The 21,932-nt window shown below is 38.7% G+C and overlaps 1 protein-coding gene across 2 annotated transcripts in view; it reads left to right on the top strand.

Moving 5' to 3' along the window:
* Window positions 1-4,140, top strand: part of METTL4 (methyltransferase 4, N6-adenosine) — a 34,076-nt gene extending 29,936 nt beyond the window's left edge. The window contains exon 9 of one of the 2 annotated variants that reach the window (XM_032152697.2): window positions 2,528-4,140. In XM_032152697.2, coding sequence (XP_032008588.1) covers window positions 2,528-2,673 — 146 coding nt within the window. In that variant the 3' untranslated portion in view covers window positions 2,674-4,140. The remainder of the gene's footprint in view (window positions 1-2,527) is intronic. The other variant, XM_058438573.1, reaches the window with a different exon arrangement.
* Window positions 4,141-21,932: the final 17,792 nt, after the last annotated feature.

Here is a 21,932-nt window from a genome sequence, read left to right as displayed (position 1 = left end):
TTGGTTAAAATGTGTTTTTACTAACTCCAGATGTTATGTAATTGTCGAAGTTTATGTGTCATACTCATGTTTAAATTTATACATTCACATTTATTTTTAAATTAATATTTAAAAACCAGAATAATCCATTTTTATTAATTTGCCTTTATTTCTTCTCCCTTATTTTGAAATAAAATAATTGTAGTTAACATTATAAAAACACAACTTAATATTCTGTTCTTCTTAACTAGAAATGAAAAGAACCATGCAAAAACTTATTACATTGAGAAAATAGGATGGCAGTAAATGGGGTTAGGTTGTATGTATTTTTCCACTCCATCCAAGTACCTGGCCATTATTTTCTATTAGATTGTAAACTCTCATAAAACATGGATATTCTGCTTCCTTTGTGAAGTTTTATAACACTGATTATAGTGGGTGCTCAGAAGAGGAAACATTTTTGACTGGCTGACTCCAGTTTAAATTTCTAAAAAATAGGGTTGCTAACATCTTCGTACCAAAAATCTGAACAAATGAAACAAAAACAAAGAAAACCTTTCTTCAGTGTAAACTTAGACCACATTAAAAGTGAATTGAGGCTGGGTAAGGCATTAAATTCATGGGAAGAAAATGGAAAAGTGATGTAGAGTTATTGTCCTCTAAGACTCTAGGGAAATCTTTCTCTTTCAAGGTTAGTAGCATTTAATTTATGTACTTAGGAAAGGGTTAGAAGCCTTCGTGCCAGTATCTCCTAGAACTCATCAAAGCCCAAATTTGAGTTCACTTGAATTATAGACAGTGAAACCTTTTAATTCTTCTTTGATTTTTGCTAAACAGGACCAGTACTTTCTGACAGATGAACAAGTATTTTGCTGTGAGAGCAACTGAAGAACATGATGAAACCTAAAATATTTGATATATTCTCTTTTAAACCTTACCTGTCTCTAGTATTCCTAAAGAACCCTTATCATTCCTAAAGGAAATTTGATAGATTTCCTCCAAGCGCAATCTTACATAGCAATTATGAACCAAATTTTACCTTTTCTAGTAATTTTTCTTATCTGAATTTTATACCAAATTCCTATTAGGTGGTTAGCATAGCTAACCAGCAGCATGATCAAGATTAAATTGATTTAAGTATTTGTCATCCAATTGAATGAACATGTGCTTTTCTTTTCTTTTTTTTTTTTGAGACGGAGTCTTGCTCTGTCACCCAGGCTGGAGTGCAGTGGTGCGATCTCGGCTCACTGCAAGCTCCGTCTCCCAGGTTCATGCCATTCTCCTGCCTCAGCCTCCCGAGCAGCTGTGACTACAGGCGCCCGCCACCATGCCCGCCTAATTTTTTGTATTTTTAGTAGAGACAGGGTTTCACTGTGTTAGCCAGGATGGTCTTGATCTCCTGACCTTGTGATCCGCCCGCCTCGGCCTCCCAAAGTGCTGGGATTACAGGCTTGAGCCACCGCGCCCAGCGAACATGTGCTTTTCAAAAAGTTTCTGTGTTCTTCTTTTCTCTCTTTTAGTGTAGACAACAGCTCTTTAGCCTACAGCTCTTTCCCTAACAAAATACAATGTTCAGTAGTTATTAATACATTGAATAATACAAGGAATACTTAACTGTGGAAATACCATGATGAAATTTTAGGTAAAGAAGGATCTATAATTTGAAAATGAAGAAATGTTCTTAGTGCTACCAATTTACTGCTAAGGGGGCTAGTTATTTAAATGTTAGTTATTTGTTCTCAGTATTTCTGTCTATATCCAGCTCTTCATTTATTATTATTTTATTAAAGTTTATATTGCAGAGAGACTTTTATTATTTTTTAAATGGATTGTTTTTGAATTTTTTTTTAGAGCTCTTTTTCATGTATGGATTATATTTATTAAAAATAAATTGGCTGGGTGCGGTGGCTCCTGCCTGTAATCCTAGCACTTTGGGAGGCCGAGGCGAGTGGATTGCCTGAGGTCAGGAGTTTGAGACCAGCCTGGGAAACATGGTGACACTCCATCTCTACTAAAATACAAAAAATTAGCTGGGAGTGGCGACGTGTGCCTGTAATCCCAGCTACCTGGGAGGCTGAGATAGGAGAATCGCTTGAACTCGGGAGGTGGAGGTTGCAGTGAGCCGAGATTGCACCATTGCACTCCAGCCTGGGTGACAGTGCGAGACTCTTGTCTCAAAAAAAAAAAAAAAAAAAAAATAAATAAATAAAGTTAGTACTCAGGAGATATATCAGCAGTATTGGAAAACTGAAAAGTCACCTAGTAGGTGTTAAAAAGTCCTCATTTCTCATCTACAAAGGAAACCAGTAAACCAGGACTATGGAAGTTCAGATGGTATTGTTCCCAGTCTCAAGGATACTTATTTTAAATGGCTTTCTAACTATAAATAGTACTATAAATAGTAAAGCCTGTGATGAAATCCTTGAAATTAATTTGCTGTCTTTTAAGAACAAAATGAAACATTTCTCCCTTTCTACTCCTAACTGCTAAAAGGAAGTGGATTCCTTCCTCAATAATAATTTTTGTGTTCTTTCTCTTTTTTAAACAGAGGTTTTAAAAGACTACATCAAGCCAGATGGGGAATATTTGGAGTTGTTTGCTCGAAATTTACAGCCAGGTTGGACTAGTTGGGGCAATGAAGTTCTCAAATTTCAGCATGTGGATTATTTTATTGCTCTGGAGTCTGGAAGCTGACTATGATCTTGATTAAAGTAGTGGTTTCTTCATTGTTTCCTCACCACTTTTCCCTTCATTCTAACTGATTTTTTTATTTTGTTACCAACCTGTATTCTTAGAATATAAACAGGACTTGTTTTTTTCAGTAAGGGACCAGAAGTGACTAGCCTTCATGTATTTTAAGATGAATTTTGCTTGAGTTGCACTAACATTCTATGTTATTCTAGACTATACAAATTAAGTGGTAAGCAGTTATAAAGATGGCAAGACCATGCTATTGAAAAAGTTCAGAAAACATACACCGTGGACCAGAGGTCTTAATCCTATCTATGGATGTGTTTTGTGTGGCCCATATAGTGTTGTAAAAAACATTTAGACCCATTATTCTAAAAAATGGGGATATTTCACATTAAAGTCCAGATTTCTGCTTCTTTTTAAACATCAGAGGCTGTGGCTACACAGAGGCCTCTGTTCTTTCCTGGCATCCGTCTGCAGGACCTAGCGGTGGTGGCTCACTTGGGAAGAGCCTTGTGCTCTCCACTTTGCCACAGTACCACTGCCGCCATGCTGCTCACTTATGTCATCCACTTGGCCCTTGTATGACCTGAATTTGCAACCTCTGGTATACTATTACGTTCTGGAAAAAATATTCAAAGATCTGCCAAGTACTGCATTAGTATACTGAGTTTATAAGGCATTTTTGTAGGGTTTTAAATTGCATTCAAGGTCACTTTCCAAGCACTTTTTGGTTTTGCTTATTTTTCTAGAAGAAAATGAAAAGCTATTCCTTATAATAAACATGGCAGCAAGTAAACAGTGATTGTGAAAAAAATATTATTTATAGATTTTCTACAAATAAATATTTGTCTACCAAGTAAAATATTTTGACTGAAATGATTCTTTGAAATGCATATTGATTTATTATGTATTAACTTTTTAAAAATTGAGGTATAATTTTCGCAAAATTCTCCAATTTTCAGTGTCAAATTCAGTGAATTTTGAAAACATATATACAGTTGTCTGTCTGCCACAGTGATCGTGATACAGAACACTTTCTTTACCCTGAAAACTTCTCATTTTTCCTTTTGCAGTCCATCCCCTGCTCCTATCCTCGGCCCCTGGCAAACACTGGTTTGCTTTCTATCATTAGTTTTGCTGTTTGAGAATTTCATATAAATGGAATCATGCAATGTGTAATCTATTGTGCCTGGCTTCTTTCACTTAGCATTTTGAGAAAAGCATTTATACTATTTACAGATTGTTGACAAATATTTATCCACTAAGTAAAATGTTAGACTGAAATGATTCTTTGACAAGCTTGCCAATTTACTGATTTTGTCAAAGAAAAATATGCTATTTTTGAAATTTGTTCATCCTTTGGGTGTGTGAGTATAGTATCAGAGGCTTAATTTTGTGTTTATGGAGCTATTCTAACTTGTTATTTAAAAGGAAAAAGGTATTAAACTTGAAGCAAACTTCTCATGATCTCATTTAAATTCTTTCCAGCTTCTTTTAGTATTTATAGATTTTATATACTTTGTGGGAACATTTTATCCTCACCAAGTTTTTGGACTTTTATTTTTGCATCATAAATACTGGCACTGAAAGAAAAAAAGAGAATCTTAATTCAATGAGTCTGTTATTCACGTTGCAAGACTACTAGTTTTAGCTCTACTCTGAAGCTGTAAAACCTCTGGACCTTGTTTTAACACCAGTTTAATTATTGGGCTCCTTTTTAAACAAAGGAGTCTGCAAATTTTAACAATAACATACCTTGTGAGAACAAAAATGAAGGAATATGAACATCAAACTTTGACTTCATTATTACAGTTGGTTTAGCCAACTGACCTGTTGGACTTACATATTTTAGAGCGTTTTCATTCAGACCTTCCTGTATTATTTTTATAACTTGTAAGGATTTTGTGGGGTTTTTTTCTATCACATTCTTTTTATAGGCTTAAGGTCTTTTAGGACTCTTGGTAATAATGCTTAGGCAAAGGGATGTAGCTAACATTTGTTGAGTAGTGTATGTTACTCTGCTATGCTTTTTACTTATCGCATTTAATCCTCGCATAACCCTGAAAGATAGATACAACCTTCATTTAATAGTTGAGAAAGCTGAAGCCCAGGGGACTATTTTGTCTGTAAACACACAGCAAGTGTCAGAACTAGGATGCACAGTTTCCTGACTCCATAGCCCATGCTGTATTCTATGTAAAAACATGGAAAACTGAGCAAATGACTAAGGATTTCTCAAGTGATAGGATTACACTCTAGCTTTCCCCCTCGAGTTCTTTTGCCTCTACGTGCTTAACTGCTAACATCACTCAAGAATCTGGGGGAATTGTGCCTCATAACGTCATATCCTTGGAATTCTTGGCCTTTCTCTGACTCTTTCACCCTTCTACATGAGATCCAGCAGAGTAAAATCACAGAATACAAAACACACAAAATCACAACTACTCTTGGAAACAGATTCTCTTTAAAAAACTTGATCTTTTTATCATTTGTCCTCCTTTCTTCCTCAGCCTTTATTTGTACCCTCTAGTCAAAGTTTGACCCAGTTTTTTTTTCTCTTGGCCACTGTAGACACAAGATCTTTTTTGTACCTAAGGCAATAAGTTCAGTGTGGCACAGTCAGTGCAGTCTAAAGCCAGCTTGTGTGGATTTGAACCCAGCTGGCTTTTGGCTTTGAGCAAGTTAATTAAATCTTTAGGCCTTGGTGTCCATTCATGCATATAGGTGATAATAATACTACCTCATAGAGTTGTTATGAGGATTAAATGAGTTAATACATGCAAGGCACTTGTAATAGTGCTTGGAACATTTTAAGCACTCCAAAAATGTGACAAGTTTTTTTGTTTTTAATTTCAGGTAAAAAAGTTCTTACCACAGTCTGGACTCTCAATCAGGGAATGCACTGGAAATTAAATGTTAGTTCCATCCCTTTGCCTGAGCATTATTAAACTGCCCATACAGTTTTTCTGTCTAAACATCCTTTTTTTCTTAATCTTTTTCTTATTCATAACCTGCACCTGATTTCATACATGAGGAAGCTATGAAATCTCCTTTCCCATTGTGGTCCTGCCTAAGAAACAAATTAAAACAAGGGCCACATGTGGCTTTGGGCTTCGTGTTTTGATTGCCTCCTGCCGTGTTGACTAAGCTGTGTAGCTACTCTACATTGCTCTTTGTTGAATTCCACAGGTGCTAAATAGGTCGCCTTTTAGCGATGATGTTTCTTCTATGTTCAGAGACTTCAGGCCCATGCCACGTAAATTTGGTTCAAAATAGATGTGTTACACTTTGCTGCAGGTGTTAGGAAGTTGATCTTTATTTGCCACCCAGGGGATTTTCCAGTTGATAAGGCACAGACCAAGTAAAGAAGTCCTGTTTCTTCAGATGGTCTGAAAGGCACCAATGGGATAGGTTTCTTCTCTTGAATGCCAACCTTTGAGGGAGGCCAACATCACCATGGGTCAGTGGCCTTCAGCCTAGTCCATGACACTGGGAATATAAGTCTGGATCTAGATCTGGGCCTAGCTTTAGATCTACCTTTGCTCTGTCCTTGCTGCAGGCTCTCTTTACCTTGTCCTGTTCTACTCCTCTAAATTCTATGATGCAAACTCATTCTCACAAGAGAATCATGGGCCCCCAAATCTTACCATCTCAGACTTACACATATCTTTTGAGCATTTTTATGTATTCAGCTTCAGGCAGATGCTGGCTTTTCTCCTGATGTGATTGAGAGGATTATAATCACTTCAAAGGACTTTCCCTTCCCTGAAGATGCTGTCCGATTTACCTCATTTGATTCATGTCATGCACCACTGGCCTACCATGCCTTGGTAAGCACCACAGCACTATTGGCACTGTTCTGTGGCTACTAGAGTTCTTTTACTTTGTTTCACTTTATCTTCAAAACAATATTACAAAGGTATAGGTGTAATGAGGGAATGGGGTCACAGAGGCTACTCATAAGGTTAATAACCAAGACTTGAATTCTATTCTGGTTCCTAAATTAAGGCACTTTTTATTATATCATGTTTGCTAATGAACTTGAGATCTTAATAGTAGGTCCATCAGCTACTAATCAGAGGTTCATTGTATGGGCTGGGGCAAATGTAGAGTGGTTCATATGTAATCACCCAAACATACCTTTCTCAATATACCACATCATCATTCTTGTGTTATTAACACAGTATTTTTTGTTAGAGGTTTTAGTGCCATTAGTTGAACTGATAGCCTCAGTCAACTCAGAATCACTTAGAATCTGATGGGCTGCTAAACCCTTTGACGTAAGCCATAAGCACTTTTACCGTGCCATTGTATTTTAACAACTCAATCAGATGAGCCATTTTAAGCTCACATTTTAAGGAAGCTCTTCTGCAAAATATTCACCTGGATTTGAAGCTGTATGGGTAGTTAGAAAGGGAGTAAGTAAGGTAAGTACAAGTGTAGATAATTTATGGTGATCTGATACCAGTGTTTGGATATATGGGCCAACTCATAACTCCAGACGGGGTTTTGTTTAAATTCACAGCTCTATTGACCAGTCTGCACCAGCTTGAAAATAAGTCAGAACTACCATGATAACTTCACAACCAGCCTTTTCCCCCTAAATATTCTTAGGGGGTTAACCTAGACCTCCTGGGGCTTCTGTGAACTTGAGTGGGACCTCTTAGATTTTTCAGTATCCATCCAAGTCCCTGGAGCCATATACACATTGATATCTAGTAGTGGAGAGCATGTGGAAAACGATTTAATTTATTTTCTCAGATGAGATGTTGGCCTGGTTGTCGGGTAACTGTGACAATGGGATACCTTTGGATGATGGGTAAGGCAAATAGAGTGGTTGCAGTATTAAAACTGTTTTTAGTCAATATCATTAAGGAAAAACATGGTTCCCCACCTGCTTTTAAATTGCTTCTCCCAACACTGTCCACATGTACCCTGAATGTTAATCAGACTGGACTATATGCTGTTACCTGATTGAGGCCTCTGCTTTTGCTAATGGTACTTTCTCTGCCAGGAAAAAACTAGCTAGACTTTGAGATCAGCTAGATCTACATGTTGAGTCTGGATATATTTAGCTTCTGGGTGACTTTCAGCAATTAGTTAAACTATATTATCTTGAACTTCCTTTTCTAAGGAATAAGAAGACTAATCTTTGGGCCTTATAGAATTATTTTGAGGATGAAAGGAAATAACTGAATGTGCCTAGCATAGGACCTAATAACCTAGCAGGTATTCCATATATGCTCATTTAAAAAAAAATTAGTCTTTCTGGCAACACCTCTAATTTCATGACCCACTTAAAAAAAAAAACCCTTATTTTGGACTAGTTTTAGGCTTATAGAAAATATGCAAAAGTACCAAAGAGTTTCTAAATTATTTTTCAACTCTAACCTCTGTGAAACCTCCTATTTTATAGTCAGAGGTAATTATTATCAAAGTAAGCGTTTTGCATGCTTCTTTTAGAACACTTAGAACAAATTTATATCTATATTATTTATATCTATATCTATACCTCTTTCTTCATTTCTGTCTCCTGCCTCCTCTCCCCCCCTTCTTCCCTCCCTCCTTTCCTCCCTTCCTCCCTTCCTTCCTTCTTTCCTTTCTTTCTTCCCTTTTTCCTCCCTTAATAAATTATCGGAGGTAGGACTAATTATTATTTTTTCCTTATTCCAACGAAGAGTAGCAGAATGTGCACTTCAAAATATGCCACTTTGGCATGAGGATTATTTTGAACTAAAGACAATTGAGAAGAAATAGATAGAAGAAAATCTCTGTCCCCCCACCGCCCATTTGCCTAAAAGCAAGACAAAAATTGACAAAGGTTTCCCTTCCCTCTCCACAAGGAAGAACAAATGTTAATCACCAGACTGTAGACCCTTAGCCCAGAGACAGCACAGAGGAATCTATATAATAAACTTTACTAACTAGCTGGTTATTTTTAAAATTTCATTTTTTTAAATTGACATAACATTGTACATTTTTATCCTCTTGCCATAAAAATGATAACTATGTGAGGTACTTCATTTTTTTAATTAGCTAGATTTAACCATTCTGCCTTTACCATTGGTTTCTCATTTATTTGCCTTTCCACAAGTTCCTGCCTTGTGAGTCTCAAGGTCCTTTTCGTTTGTCTTTTCACTTGTCTAAAAATGTATTATTCTTTGTTGAAGATGCTGATATGGTTTGGCTCTGTGTCCTCACCCAAATCTCACATTGAATTGTAATCCCCATTATCGTCATATGTCAAGGGTGGGACCAGGTGGAGGTAACTGAATCATGAGGGTGGTATCTCCCATGCTGTTCTCTTGATAATGAGTGAGTCTCATGCGATCTGATGGTTTTATAAGCCTGGCATTTCCCCTGCTTGTACTCGTTCTCTCTCCTGCTGCCCTGTGAAGAGGTGCTGTCCACCATGATTGTAAGTTTCTTGAGGTCTCCCCAGCCATATGGAACTGTGAGTCAATTAAACCTCTTTTCTTTATAAATTTCCCAGTCTCAGGTATTTCTTCCTAGCAGTGTGAGAATGGACTAATACAGATGCTGTATAAGGCAGGGTTCTAAGCCACCTCTTTGAGGATTACTAATTCCCTGGGTATCTCCCATGTATATGAGATATACATGTTAATAAGCTTCTGTTTTTCTCTTGTTAATCTGTCGTTACGGGGTCCCAGCCAAGAACTTAGAAAGGTTGAGGGAAAATTACGTTTTCCTGCCCTACACCAACATACCTGGAACTGCCAATATTTATTCAATGAATGAACTGATTCTTGGCCTTCAAGTATCTTAGAATTTAATTGAATATAGAAGGTTTCTGTAAGAAACTAGTAACAAACCATGGAACACAGTCAAACACTAAGAGTTGTGAAACAGATGGAAAGCGATGCAGAAGTTTAGAGAAGCAGATCACTTAGAGATTGGTAAGCAATGAGAAAAGGAGAGTGGGAACTGTGTCCTGATTAAATTTTCACTTATTTCCTAACTGTAGGTAGTAGCCATAATGTAGTTACTAGACAGTAGGCAGCTAAAATATGCTGGTTCAGAAAAGTTACAAAGGAAGAATTTTGTTCTCTAGATTGTACATTTTAAGAAATTTGTTTCCTGGCCGGGCATGGTGGCTCACGCCTGTAATCCCAGCACTTTGGGAGGCTGAGGTGGGTGGATCACCTGAGGTCAGAAGTTCGAGACCAGCCTGGCCAACATGGTGAAACCCTGTCTCTACTAAAAAAAATACAAAAAATAGCTGGGCATGGTGGCACGTGCCTGTAATCCCAGCTACTAGGGGGGCTGAGGCAGGAGGATCACTTGAATCTGGGAGGCAGAGGTTGCAGTGAGCAGAGACCATGCCACTGCACTCCAGCCTGGGCAACAGAGTGAGACTCCAACTCAAAAAAAAAATGTGTTTCCTGGAAATTTAGAAGGTATTAATGCATACAATTTATTTTGTCAATTTAACAGAACTAGGGATGAAATTAAGTGAGGATTTTTTTTTTTACCTGCTTGTCTGCATTCTCCACTTTTTGAATGAAACTGGTATTCGGGTTTCTTCTCTACAGCGATCTAGGAGGCTTATTTTTTATTATTTTTACAGAGGTATAATTGATATATAATAAGTTGCACATTTTTAAAATGTACAGTTCAATGAGTTTTCACTTATGTGTATACCTTGTGAAACCACCATCACAAACAAAATAAACCTCACCACTCAAAATTTTCTGATGATCTTTTATAATCCATCTCTCCCTAATTGCCCTCCCCCATCCCATCTCTAGGAAATTACTGATCTGCTTTCTGTATTAGAGTTTTGCGCATTTTCTAGGATTTTACATAAATGAAATTATACAGCATGCACTGTTTTTTGGGGCCTAACTTCTTACAATTAGTGTAATTATTTTGAGATCTTCTATTTTGTTTTGTGTGTCAATAATTCATCCCTCTTTATTGCTGAGTAGTATTCAATTGTATGGATGTGCCACATTTTATCTATTCATGTAGTAGTCTTCTATTGCTGATATAACAAGTTACCACAATCATAATGGCTTAAAACAACACCCGTTGGTAGCTCAGAGTTTTCAGGTCAGAAGTGCTGGGCAGTCTGGGCTGAGTTTTACTTCTTAGGATCTTACAAGGCCAAAGGTAAGGCATTGGCTGGGCTGGGCTCTTAAGTGGAGGCTCTGGGGAAGAATCTGTTTTCAAGCTCATTCAGATTGATAGCAGAATTCAGTTCTGTGTGGTCGTAGGACTGAGGTGCCCAGTTCCTTCTGGCTGTTGACTGGGAGTCACTCTCAGCTCCTAGAGGCTGCTCTTCAGTCCTTGCCCATGGTCCTCTCCATCCTCACAGCTTCAATAGCACTCGAGTCCTTCTTACCCTTTGAATTTCTCTGACTTCCTCTTAAGTAACAATCTAGAGAAAACTCTCTATTTTTAGAGTTTTGTGATTAGATTGGGCCCACCTGAATAATTGCTCTTTTGTAATATAATGTAACATAATCACAGAAGTGATATTTCATCATATTTATAGGTTCCAAACACATTTATAGGGGAGAGGATTATACAAACATGAAGGACACTAAGAGCCATTCTTAGAATTTTACCTACCACTGCCTCATGTCTGGCTCCCAATAATCCATGTTCATCCCACATATGCAATACATTCAGTTTTCCCAAGGTTCGCAAGGGTATCATTCCTGCCATTACAGCATCAGTTCAAAATTCAGAATCTCATCAGCTCAAAAGTCCCAAATCTCATCATCTAAATCACCTAAGTTAGGTGAGAACAGCGGGTTCTGGTGTAATCCATTAAGTATAGCTCCTGGGAAAAATTCCTCTCCATTTGCAAGCCTGTGAAACTAAAACAAGGTACCTGCCCCCAACGCTCCTAAAATAACAATAGTGGGATAGGCATAGGATAAAGATTACAGCCATACCAATTAAAAAAAGAGAAAACAGATGAGAAAAGCCTCACTGGTTTCAAGCAATTTTTAAATCCAGCCAGGTAACTCCAGGCAGAATTCCTTGATTAGATTTCAAGGCCTGGCAATAATCCATGACTCTTAGTTCTGCCCTTTGGGCTCTTGGCTCCATCTTTTGAACTCTTGGTTCAGCCCTCTGGATGTTTGGTTCTATCCTCTGAAATATCTTTCCTTTTCTATGAAAGACAGCACATGCTTGCATCTGAGTTGTTTTATCAACCTGCTTCCTGTCTAGAGTTTTGGGGATCTGACAGCCTTCTTTTCATCTCATACTTTCTCTCCCTTTTAGGCCAAGTTTTCTGCTGTTCTACAATTCTCAAGGACCTTGTGGATCTTGCTTGGAGTTCACTGGGATTCACACAATCAGACTAGAGCCAAATCCACAGATCTTTTCGAGATAATCCTTCTGTTTTTCTGCTGAGATGGCTGAGGGCCAGTGCCCTTAAATTTCCTATAGGTCCTCTGTATTGATTGAGCAAATTTATTAGGAACACTTTTAATCTCTTGGAAGGATATTCTATGTGGCTGAACACTCTGACCCTTTGGTTTTCCAAGGTGTCAGCAAAGGGTTGTACAGTCACATGCCCAGCTTCTTCTTTATAACATGTTTTCAGAACAATCTTTTACTTTTGGCATCTCTTGCCACCTGGATAGGCCAAGGATTTCCCAAATCAGCAAGTCTTGAAACCTTATCATTTCTTTTCTCAATTTATCTCCTCTTGTATTTTACTAAAAGCAGCAGGAAGAAACCAGGCAGCACACTCAACACTTTGCTTGGTGATCTCCTCAGCTAAATATTCAAATTCATCATTTTTGAATTCTGTTTTCCACACAACTGCAGGCCATAAGTTTGCTAAGTGTTCTGCCTTTGCATAATAAGGATTTCTGTTTCTCCAGTTCCCAATGACATGTTCCTCACTTCTTCATGAGCCCTTGCCAGCAGCATTTTTAACATTCAGATTTCTACTAAGTCTTTTAGAGACATTTATTATGCTCCTTAAAATCCTTCCAGCCTCTGCCTTCTATCTAATTCAGAACCGTATTTTACGTATTTGTTATCACATCCCCGCATTTCCAGATACCAAAATATGTAACAGTTTTCTATTGTTGTGTAACAAATTACCACAAACATAATCATTTTAAAACAACATTAGGGCCAGGCATGGTGGCTCACACCTGTAGTCCCAGCACTTTGGGAGGCAGAGGTGGGCAGATTGCTTGAACTCAGGTGTTTGAGACCAGCCTAGGCAACAGGGTGAAACCCCTTCTTTACAAAAAATACAAAAAATTAGCTAGGTGTGGTGGTGTGCATTTGTGGTCACAGCTACTTGGGAGGCTGAGGTGGGAGGACCACTTGAGCCTGGGAGGAAGAGGTTGCAGTGAGCTGAGATCATGCCACTGCACTCCAGCCTGGGCAACAGAGCAAGACCTTGTATCAAAAAACAAAAACACTAGGTAAGACAGGCAGACTACTAGATTCTTTGCAGAGTCTCCCAGGCCCAAAGCAAAGTCTGGTCAGGCTGGGCCATTTTCTGAAGGCTCTGGGGAAGAATCTGCTTCCAAGCTCATTCAGGTTGTTGACAGAATCCAGTTCCATGTGGTTGTACGACTGCGGTCCCTGCTTCTTTATTTTCTGTCAGCAGCGCTTTCTCTCAGCAACTAGAGGCTGTGCCCCCTCCATCTTCAGAGTCATTAAGAGTATATCAAATTCTTCTTGTGCTTCCAATCTCTCTGACTTGCCTTCTGCTATCAGCCAGAGAAAATGCTCTGTTTTTAAAGAGCTTTTGTGACTAGATTGGGCCCATCAGATAATCTCCTTTTTGCCATATATGGTAACATAATCATGAGAGTGATATTTCTTCATAGTCACAGGTTCTACCCAAATCAAAGGGGAGGGGATTAAGATGTGGGCCATTCTGAGAATTTTTCTACTTTAATTTTGTTGATGGACATTTGTGTTCTAGTCTGGGGCTATTATAAATAAAGTGTCTAAGAATAGTCATGTGTATGTTGTGTGTGGCTCTACATATTCATTTCTCTTGGGTACATACCTCAGAGTGGAATGTCAAGTTATATGGTAGGTCTAAGTTTAAACAGTTTTTTTTTTTTTCTTTTGAGATGGAGTCTCGCTCTGTTGCCCAGGCTGGAGTGCAGTACAGCGGCACAATCTCAGCTCACTGCAATCTCTGCCTCCTGGGTTCAAGTGATTCTCCTGCCTCAGCCTCCCACGTAGCTGGGATTATAGGCACCTGCCACCATGCCTGGCTAATTTTTGTATTTTTAGTAGAGATGGCGTTTCACCATGTTGTCCAGGTTGGTCTTGAACTCCTGACCTCAAGTTATCTGCCTGCCTCGACCTCCCAAAATGCTGGAATTACAGGCATGAGCCACTGTGGCCAGCCTTAAATTTTTTTTTTTTTAAATTTTTACCTTGCAGCTTCAGCTTGATGGATGCACGTTTAACATTTGCAGAAATGGCTAGAGTTAGAGGTTGCAGTGAGCCAAGATCACGTCACTGCACTCCAGCCTGGGTGACAGAATGAGACTCCATCTCCAAAAAAAAAAAAAAAAAGGCCAGAGAGTTTTTCATAGTGGTTGTACTATTTTATGTTCCCTGCAAGCAGTGAATGAGAACTCTCTTGTTCTTTCACAGTCTTGTCGACACTTACAATGCTCAGTCTTTTACATTTTAGCTACTAGAGGGAGTAATATCTCATTGTGGTTTTAATTTGCATTTCCCTAGTGAAAATGATTTTGAGCACCCTTTCATGTACTTATTTAACATCTGTGTATCTTTGGGGAAGAATCTGTTCAAATCTTGGCCTATTTTTTATTCGGTTGTTTTTATATTTTTGAATTGTAAGTACTCTTTATATGTACTTGATAAAATTCTCTAGTTAATAGGTTTTGCAAATATTTTCTCTCAGCCTCAGACTTGCCTTTTAATGTTCACAACAATGTCTGTTTGTTTTAAAGTTTTATTTTGAAATAACGATAGAGTCACAGGAAGTTGGAGAAATACTGTACATACAGAGAGGTCTTGCTTTATCTAGTTTCTCTTCATGGTAACATCTTGTATAACCATTGTACAATATCAAAGTTGGGAAATACCCATTGGTGTCACCCACAGAAGTTATTCTGATCTCACCAATTTTGCATCCTCTTCATGGGGTCTTTCTTTTTTTTTTTTTTTTTGAGACGGAGTCTTGCTCTGTCGCCCAGGCTGGAATGCAGTGGCGCATCTCAGCTCACTGCAACCTCCCCTCCCGGGTTCACGCCATTCTCCTGCCTTAGCCTCCCGAGTAGCTGGGACTACAGACGCCCGCCACGACACTCGGCTAATTTTTTGTATTTTTTAGTAGAGACAGGATTTCACTGTGTTAGCCAGCATGGTCTCCATCTCCTGACGTCGTGATCCGCCTGCCTCGGCCTCTCAGAGTGCTGGGATTACAGGCATGAGCCACCGTAATGTGAAAGGGTCTTTCACAGAATAAAGATTTTGATTTCAATGAAGTCCAATTCATGAATTTTTCCTTTTATTGATTATATTTTTGGTGTTAAGTCTAAGAACTCTTTGCCTGTCCTTAGGTCATGAATATTTTCTCCTATTTGGTAAACATTTCATGTTTTATATTTAAATCCATAATAATTTTGAATTATTTTTGTATGAGGTGTGAGGTTTAAGTCTAGGTTCTCTTGTTTTAGTTTGTTTGTTTTGAGATGGAGTTTCGCTCTTGTAGCCCAGGCGGGAGTGCAAAGGTGCAATCTCAGCTCACTGCAACCTCCACCTCCCAGGTTCAAGCAATTCTTCTGCCTCAGCCTCCCAAGTAGCTGGAATTACAGGCATGTGCCACCGTGCCCCGTGAATTTTTGTATCTTTAGTAGAGATGGGGTTTCTCCGTGTTGACCAGGCTGGTCTCAAACCCCTAACCTCAGGTGATCTGCCCACCTCGGCCTCCCAAAGTGCTGGGATTACAGGCTTGAGCCACTGCGCCTGGTCATTCTTTTTTTTTCTTTTTCTTTTTTCTTTTTTTTTTGCTTATGATTGTGTGGATTTATTTCCGAGTTCTCTATTCTAATCCATTAATCTATATGTCTTTCAACACCAGAGTCTTGATTACTCCTGTTATACAGTAAGCCTTGAAATCAGATAGGATAAGTCCATAAACTTTCTTTTTCTTTTTCAAAGTCGTTTTGGCTATTGTAGGTACTTTTGAACTTCCTCATAAATTTTAGGATCAGATTGTCAGTGTCTATAAAAAAGCCTCCTGGGTTTTGATTGGAGATAAATGGAATCTGTAGCTCAATCTGCGGAAAATTGCCAGTGTGCCTTTGTGCAGGCAGTTGCTGTGAGATCATCCTTCCTGCCTCCTGCAGGGCCCTGCATTCTTGGGTGCTGTTAGGTATGCTGAAAACATGCTTGACGTAGCGCCCCTCACTCATTCCTTCATATCCCACATCCTTGGACATCAGTAGGCAGGCTGCCAAGATGCTTCACATACTTTCTCTCCACCCCTCCACCTCTGCCTGCCACTAATTCTTCCACCCCAGGTAAGGAAGGTAGAAAAAGAAGATGGGAAAAGATGGGACGATGGAAAAGGAAGGGTATATGGGAGGGCAAGAAACAGATGGAAATTTCTGAAGCCAATTGAAAATGCTTAAACAAAGAGGAGGTAATCAACTGTGTCAATGCTGCATATGTTTGGCGTAAGATGACTGCCCATCAGATTTGGCAAGAGAGAGGTTATTGGTCACCTTGACACGAGTGATTTTAGTGGAAGAGTGGGATAAAAGTCTAACTGGAGTGAATTAAAGAGATAATAGAGGGAAGGAAGATGAAGAGAATGAATATAAATCACTCTTTTAAGGAGGTTTATTATAAAGAATGGGCTGGAAAATGGGCCAATAACGGAACAGCTTCTTGAATAAGTCTTGCCATTTCATTGCAGATGAAGCAATGTAGTTCTTGGAAGAACTTATGGGAATAAATGCCTTTTTCTCTAACTGGGTTTTGATCATCTACGGATAGTATAATCTAATTGAGTAGAGTGCTATTCTTTAAAGAATCAGGCATACCTATTCAGAGAGAAAATAGTGTAGTGGAATAACTGTGTTAAGAATCAGAACTGGATTGAAGTTGCCACAATTTATTATTGATCCTAGCAAAGCCTACTGACATCTCTGAGCCTCACCTGCTCACCTCATATGATAGTTTTGAGTATCAAAATCAGAAGCTGCACTCTCTCCTTAAAATGAACAGTCCTGGGGGGAGGGATGGGGGTGTCAAGGATTGAAAAATTACATATTGGGTACAGCATTCACTGTTTGGATAATGGGTCCATTAGAAGCTCAGACCTCACCATTACACAATACATGCATGTAACAAATCTACACATGTATCCCCTGAATCTTTAAAAAAAAAACAACAGTATTTTGTTTTTTGCTCTACCCTTAGGCCTAGACCAGTGTTGGCACATAGTAGGTGTTTAAAAAATACTAGTTGAACACGTAAATAAGTGGATAACTTTTTATTGTACGTTATTTGTACATTAAAGTGAACAAAGCACTATTGCATATTAAATGACTAACGGAAATTAATCTAAATCTCTTAATTTCAAGTCAAATACTCTTGCCGTTACTAAAAAATTGCATTGCTAAATTTAATTCACTAAGAAAAGGCAAAGTACCATTATTATTATTGTCTTAAAGATGGCAATGTAAAGGTTTCACGAAATTACCTGAGTATTTTATCAATGTATTCACTGAATATTTTTCAGATGTGGAAATACTGATGCCCTTACTGGTTAAAAGAACTATTCTGTAAATTATGCATTTTTCCTTATAATTCCTTGAGATAGACTGGATTGGAGGTTTTTATATAGACTTTATAGTTGAGAATTGGAATTTGGAGAAATGAAGTCATTGACCGTAGTTTATAAAGCTAACAAGTAATGAAGTTTCAACTCCAGGCTTTCAATGCCTAGGTTACATCACTCTTTTTTTTTTTTTTTTTTTTTTTGAGACAGTGTGTCCCTCTGTCACCCAGGCTGGAGTGCAGTGGTGTGATCTTGGCTTGCTGCAACCTCTGCCTCCCTGGTTCAAGTGATTCTCTCCTGCCTCAGCCTCCCAAGTAGCTGGGATTACCAGTGCCCACCACCACACCCAGCTAATTTTTGTATTTTTAGTAGAGACGGGGTTTCGCCGTGTTAGCCAGGGTGGTCTCGAACTCCTGACCTCAGGTGATCCGCCTGCCTCGGCCTCCCAAAGTGCTGGGATTATAGGCGTGAGCCACCACACCCGACCCATCACTTTCAACTATATCATGAAAGTTCTTTTGAAAGGAAGGGGCATTTAATGGTAGAAGTGACATTTCGGGTGGAAAGTGAAACACTTTGTTTATACATTTTAGGGGTGAAATTGCTTGGAAACATAACCCAACTGGGATTATCTTAACCTAACATAAAAGTAACCTGTTTCAACACAGAAACATGAATATCATTTTTTCCTCTTAAGTACTATACAAGTGTTTTCCAACCTCTATTTTTATAAATATTTTATGTTTATAAAGAAAGCTAGTTTAAAAATAAGAGATACACCCCCTACATTATTATTTAGAAATCTCACAGCAACCTTGAAAAGTAGCTATTTTACAGACGGCGAAAGGGAGATCCAAAGATATTTAGCACTTACCAATTAAAATGAAAGTTCTGTGAGGAGAGGAAGAAAAGTTTTAAAAAATTAAAAATAATAGTACCTGTTCAAGGTCACACAGCTAGTAAGTGGCAGATCTAGGATTCAAAGCTAGGCAGAGAAGATTTTAAACCTTTTAATGGCCACTATCTACAGTCATTCCTGTGCTGTACTATGCCATGCTGCTGTAAGTAATGACAGGATATGCTTTTAGCATAAAGTTTTGTACTTTCTGATTATAAATATGAAAATGAATCAGCATATACTTATTTTTTTTTCTGATGTCTAGACTGAGATGGTGTTTTAGTCCATTTGTGTTGCTATCACAAAAATATTTTAGAATAATTAATTTAAAAACAACAGAAATTATTTTCTTACAGTCTAGAGGCTGGGAAATCCAAGATCCAGATTTGATATCTGGAGAGGGCTTGTTACTCATGGACAGCAGCTTCTCGTCTCATCTTTGCATGGTGGAAGGGACAAGAGAGTTGAAGGGAGCCCGTCAACCTCTTTATAAGGGCACTAATCCCATTCATGAGGGAGAAGCCCTCGTGACTCAATCACTTCCAGAAGGCCCTACCTTTTAATGCTAACACAATGTGGATTAGGTTTCAAGATACACATTTTGGAGGGACACATTCAGATCACAGCAGATGGTACATGCTGTTATGGCTTTTACTGCATAGCCATCTATGAAGTGCCAACCTGCAGAAGTCACTGATTTATAATCTTGAGAACTTTCATATATTCCTTGAGACCAACTGAGAACAGGAAGTATTTTCTGTCTTGATGAAGGCAACAAGTGGATAAAATTATCCAATTCCTTTGAAACTGCAGTAAGAAGCATTATTATTTGAGGATCAATAAAATGATGACTGTGACTAAGCAGGATATCTGTGGAATAATAAAACTCTCATTGTGTTACATAAAATTCCCAAGTGTAGCTATAATTACAAAGGATTATCTTATCTAAATTATATTTGTAATTTTCAACCTTTATTCATTTTCTTATTTTCTTTTTCTTTTCTTTTGAGACGGAGTTTCACTCTTGTTGCCCAGGCTGGAGTGCAATGGCTCAATCTTGGCTCACCGCAACCTCCACCTCCCAGGTTCAAGCAATTCTCCTGCCTCAGCCTTCCTAGTAGCCGGGATTACAGGCATGTGCCACCATGCCTGGCTAATTTTGTATTTTTAGTAGAGACAGGGTTTCTCCATGTTGGTCAGGCTGGTCTTGAACTTCTGACCTCAGGCGATCCGTCCGCATCGGCCATCCAAAGTGCTGGGATTACAGGCGTGAGCCACTGTGCCTGGCCTCATTTTCTCATTTTCTATGAGTCCTTTAGCTCTTGCATTTTGTTGTCACTTCATTCTTTCTAATTTGCCATACCATCTCAATGACCTTTTCCTTTTTTGAGTGCCTTAGATTGATGGAAACTTTAAAGACAGTATATTCTAAATTGAAGAAAAACTTTTTAGTTGAAAAATTGGAGCAGACATGTGAGCATAGGGACCTTCAGTGCTGAAAATGAGATTCTGATTCACCTGAGTGGATTAGCTTTGCTTTTGCATTATCTGCAATGACATGTAAATTAATAATTTTACATTGATACCAGAATTGAAATCGATTGTCTTGAGGCCAAAATAATGATGATAGATGCAGGAAGATTCCTGTGTTTCAGTCTTCCCTTGGTTAAGATCACCGCCATTGTTGATATGCGCATATATATTGGAAGGCTATTCTTTCTTTTTTTTTTAGTTTTTAATATTTATTTTATTTTTTTAAGTTCCAGGGTACATGTGCAGGATGTGCAAGGTTGTCACATAGGTAAACATGTGCCATGGTGGTTTGCTGCACCTATGAACGCATCACCTAGGTATTAAGCTCAGCATGCATTAGCTCTTTTCCCAAATTCTCTCCCCCTGCCTTCCCTCCCACAACAGGTCCCAGTGTGTGTTGTTCCCCTCCCTGTGTCCATGTGTTCTCATTGTTCAGCTTCCACTTATAAGTGAGAACATGTGGTGTTTGTTTTTCTGTTCCTGCACTGGTTTGCTGAAGATAGTGGCTTCCAGTGAGGGCTTTTCTTTTGAATTAACTGATAAGCAGTTCTTGACTGAGTTTGGGTGGTCTTTAGTCTAACACAAGTTAAGGATAATGACAATGACAAAATCAGCACTATCAGCTGTCATGTGTCAGACACTGATTAAGAACTTTTATTTAGGAATTAGTTTAATCTTTATAACATTTGTGAAGCAATGGTGTTAGCCTGCTTTACAGAGGTAATAAGAAATTAAATGACTTGCTCAAGGCCACAGTTGAAATTTTGGTTAAATTCCAAGCATAAATTTAAATCTCTTTTAAATTTCATTGAGACTTATTTTATCACCCAGCATATGGTTATTTTGGTGAATATTTCATGTGTATTTAGAAAAATAGTATTCTGCTGTTGTTGGTTGGAATGTTCTGTAAAAGTTTAATAGGTAAAATTGGTTTATAGTGTTGTTCAGGTCTTCTATATACTTATTTATTTATTTTTTGGGAGATGGCATCTTGCACACTGTGTCTCCCAGGCTGGAGTGCAGTGGTGTGATCTTGGCTCACTGCAACCTCCGCCTTCCGGGTTCAAGCAATTCCCGTGCCTCAGCCTCCCAAGAAGCTGGGATTACAGGTGCACACTGCCATGCCCAGGTAATTTTTGTTGTTGTTGTTGTATTTTAGTAGACATGGGGTTTCACTGTTTTGCCCAGGCTGGTCTCAAACTCCTGAGCTCAGGCAATCCGCCGGCCTCGGCCTCCCGAAGTGCTAGGATTACAGGCGTGAGCCACCGCGCCTGGCCTATACTTACTTATTTTATGTGTATTTGTTTTATTAGTTACTGAAATTTCCAGCTATGCTTTTTGATTTGTGTATTTATTTTATTTCTGTCAGCATTTGTTTCATGAATTTTTTTTGTAAGATGGGGTCTTCCTGTGTTGCCCAGGCAGGTCTTGAACTACTGGGCTCAATGATCCTCCTGCCTCAGCCTCCTGAGTAGCTGGGACTACAGGTATGCACCACCATGCCCAACTTGCTTGGTGAATTTTGAAGCTCTATTTTTTTTAATGCATACACATTTGAGATTGTTATGTTCATTTATCATTGTTAAATATCCATCTTTATCCCTGCTGATACTTCTTGTTTTTAAATCTACTGGCTGATATTAACACAGCCACTCCAGCTTTCTTATAATTAATGTCTTTATGGAATATCTTCTTTATCATTTTATTTTTAATTTATCTATGCCCTTTTATTTTATTTTTTTATTTTTTTATTTTTTATTTTTTGAGACAGAGTCTCACTCTGTCGCCCAGGCTGGAGTGCAGTGGCGCAATCTCGGCTCACTGCAAGCTTCGCCTCCCGAGTTCACGCCATTCTCCTGCCTCAGCCTCTCCGAGTAGCTGGGACTACAGGCGCCCGCCACCACGCCCAGCTAATTTTTTGTATTTTTTAGTAGAGACAGGGTTTCACCATGGTCTCGATCTCCTGACCTCGTGATCCGCCCGCCTCGGCCTCCCAAAGTGCTGGGATTACAAGCGTGAGCCACCGCGCCCAGCCTCTATGCC

Source organism: Hylobates moloch, unplaced genomic scaffold (genome assembly GCF_009828535.3).
Source record: "Hylobates moloch isolate HMO894 unplaced genomic scaffold, HMol_V3 SCAFFOLD_5, whole genome shotgun sequence".
Lineage (NCBI taxonomy): Eukaryota > Metazoa > Chordata > Mammalia > Primates > Hylobatidae > Hylobates > Hylobates moloch.
The sequence above is the reverse complement of the archived record's forward strand: the minus strand, read 5'-3'. Positions and strand labels throughout refer to the sequence as shown.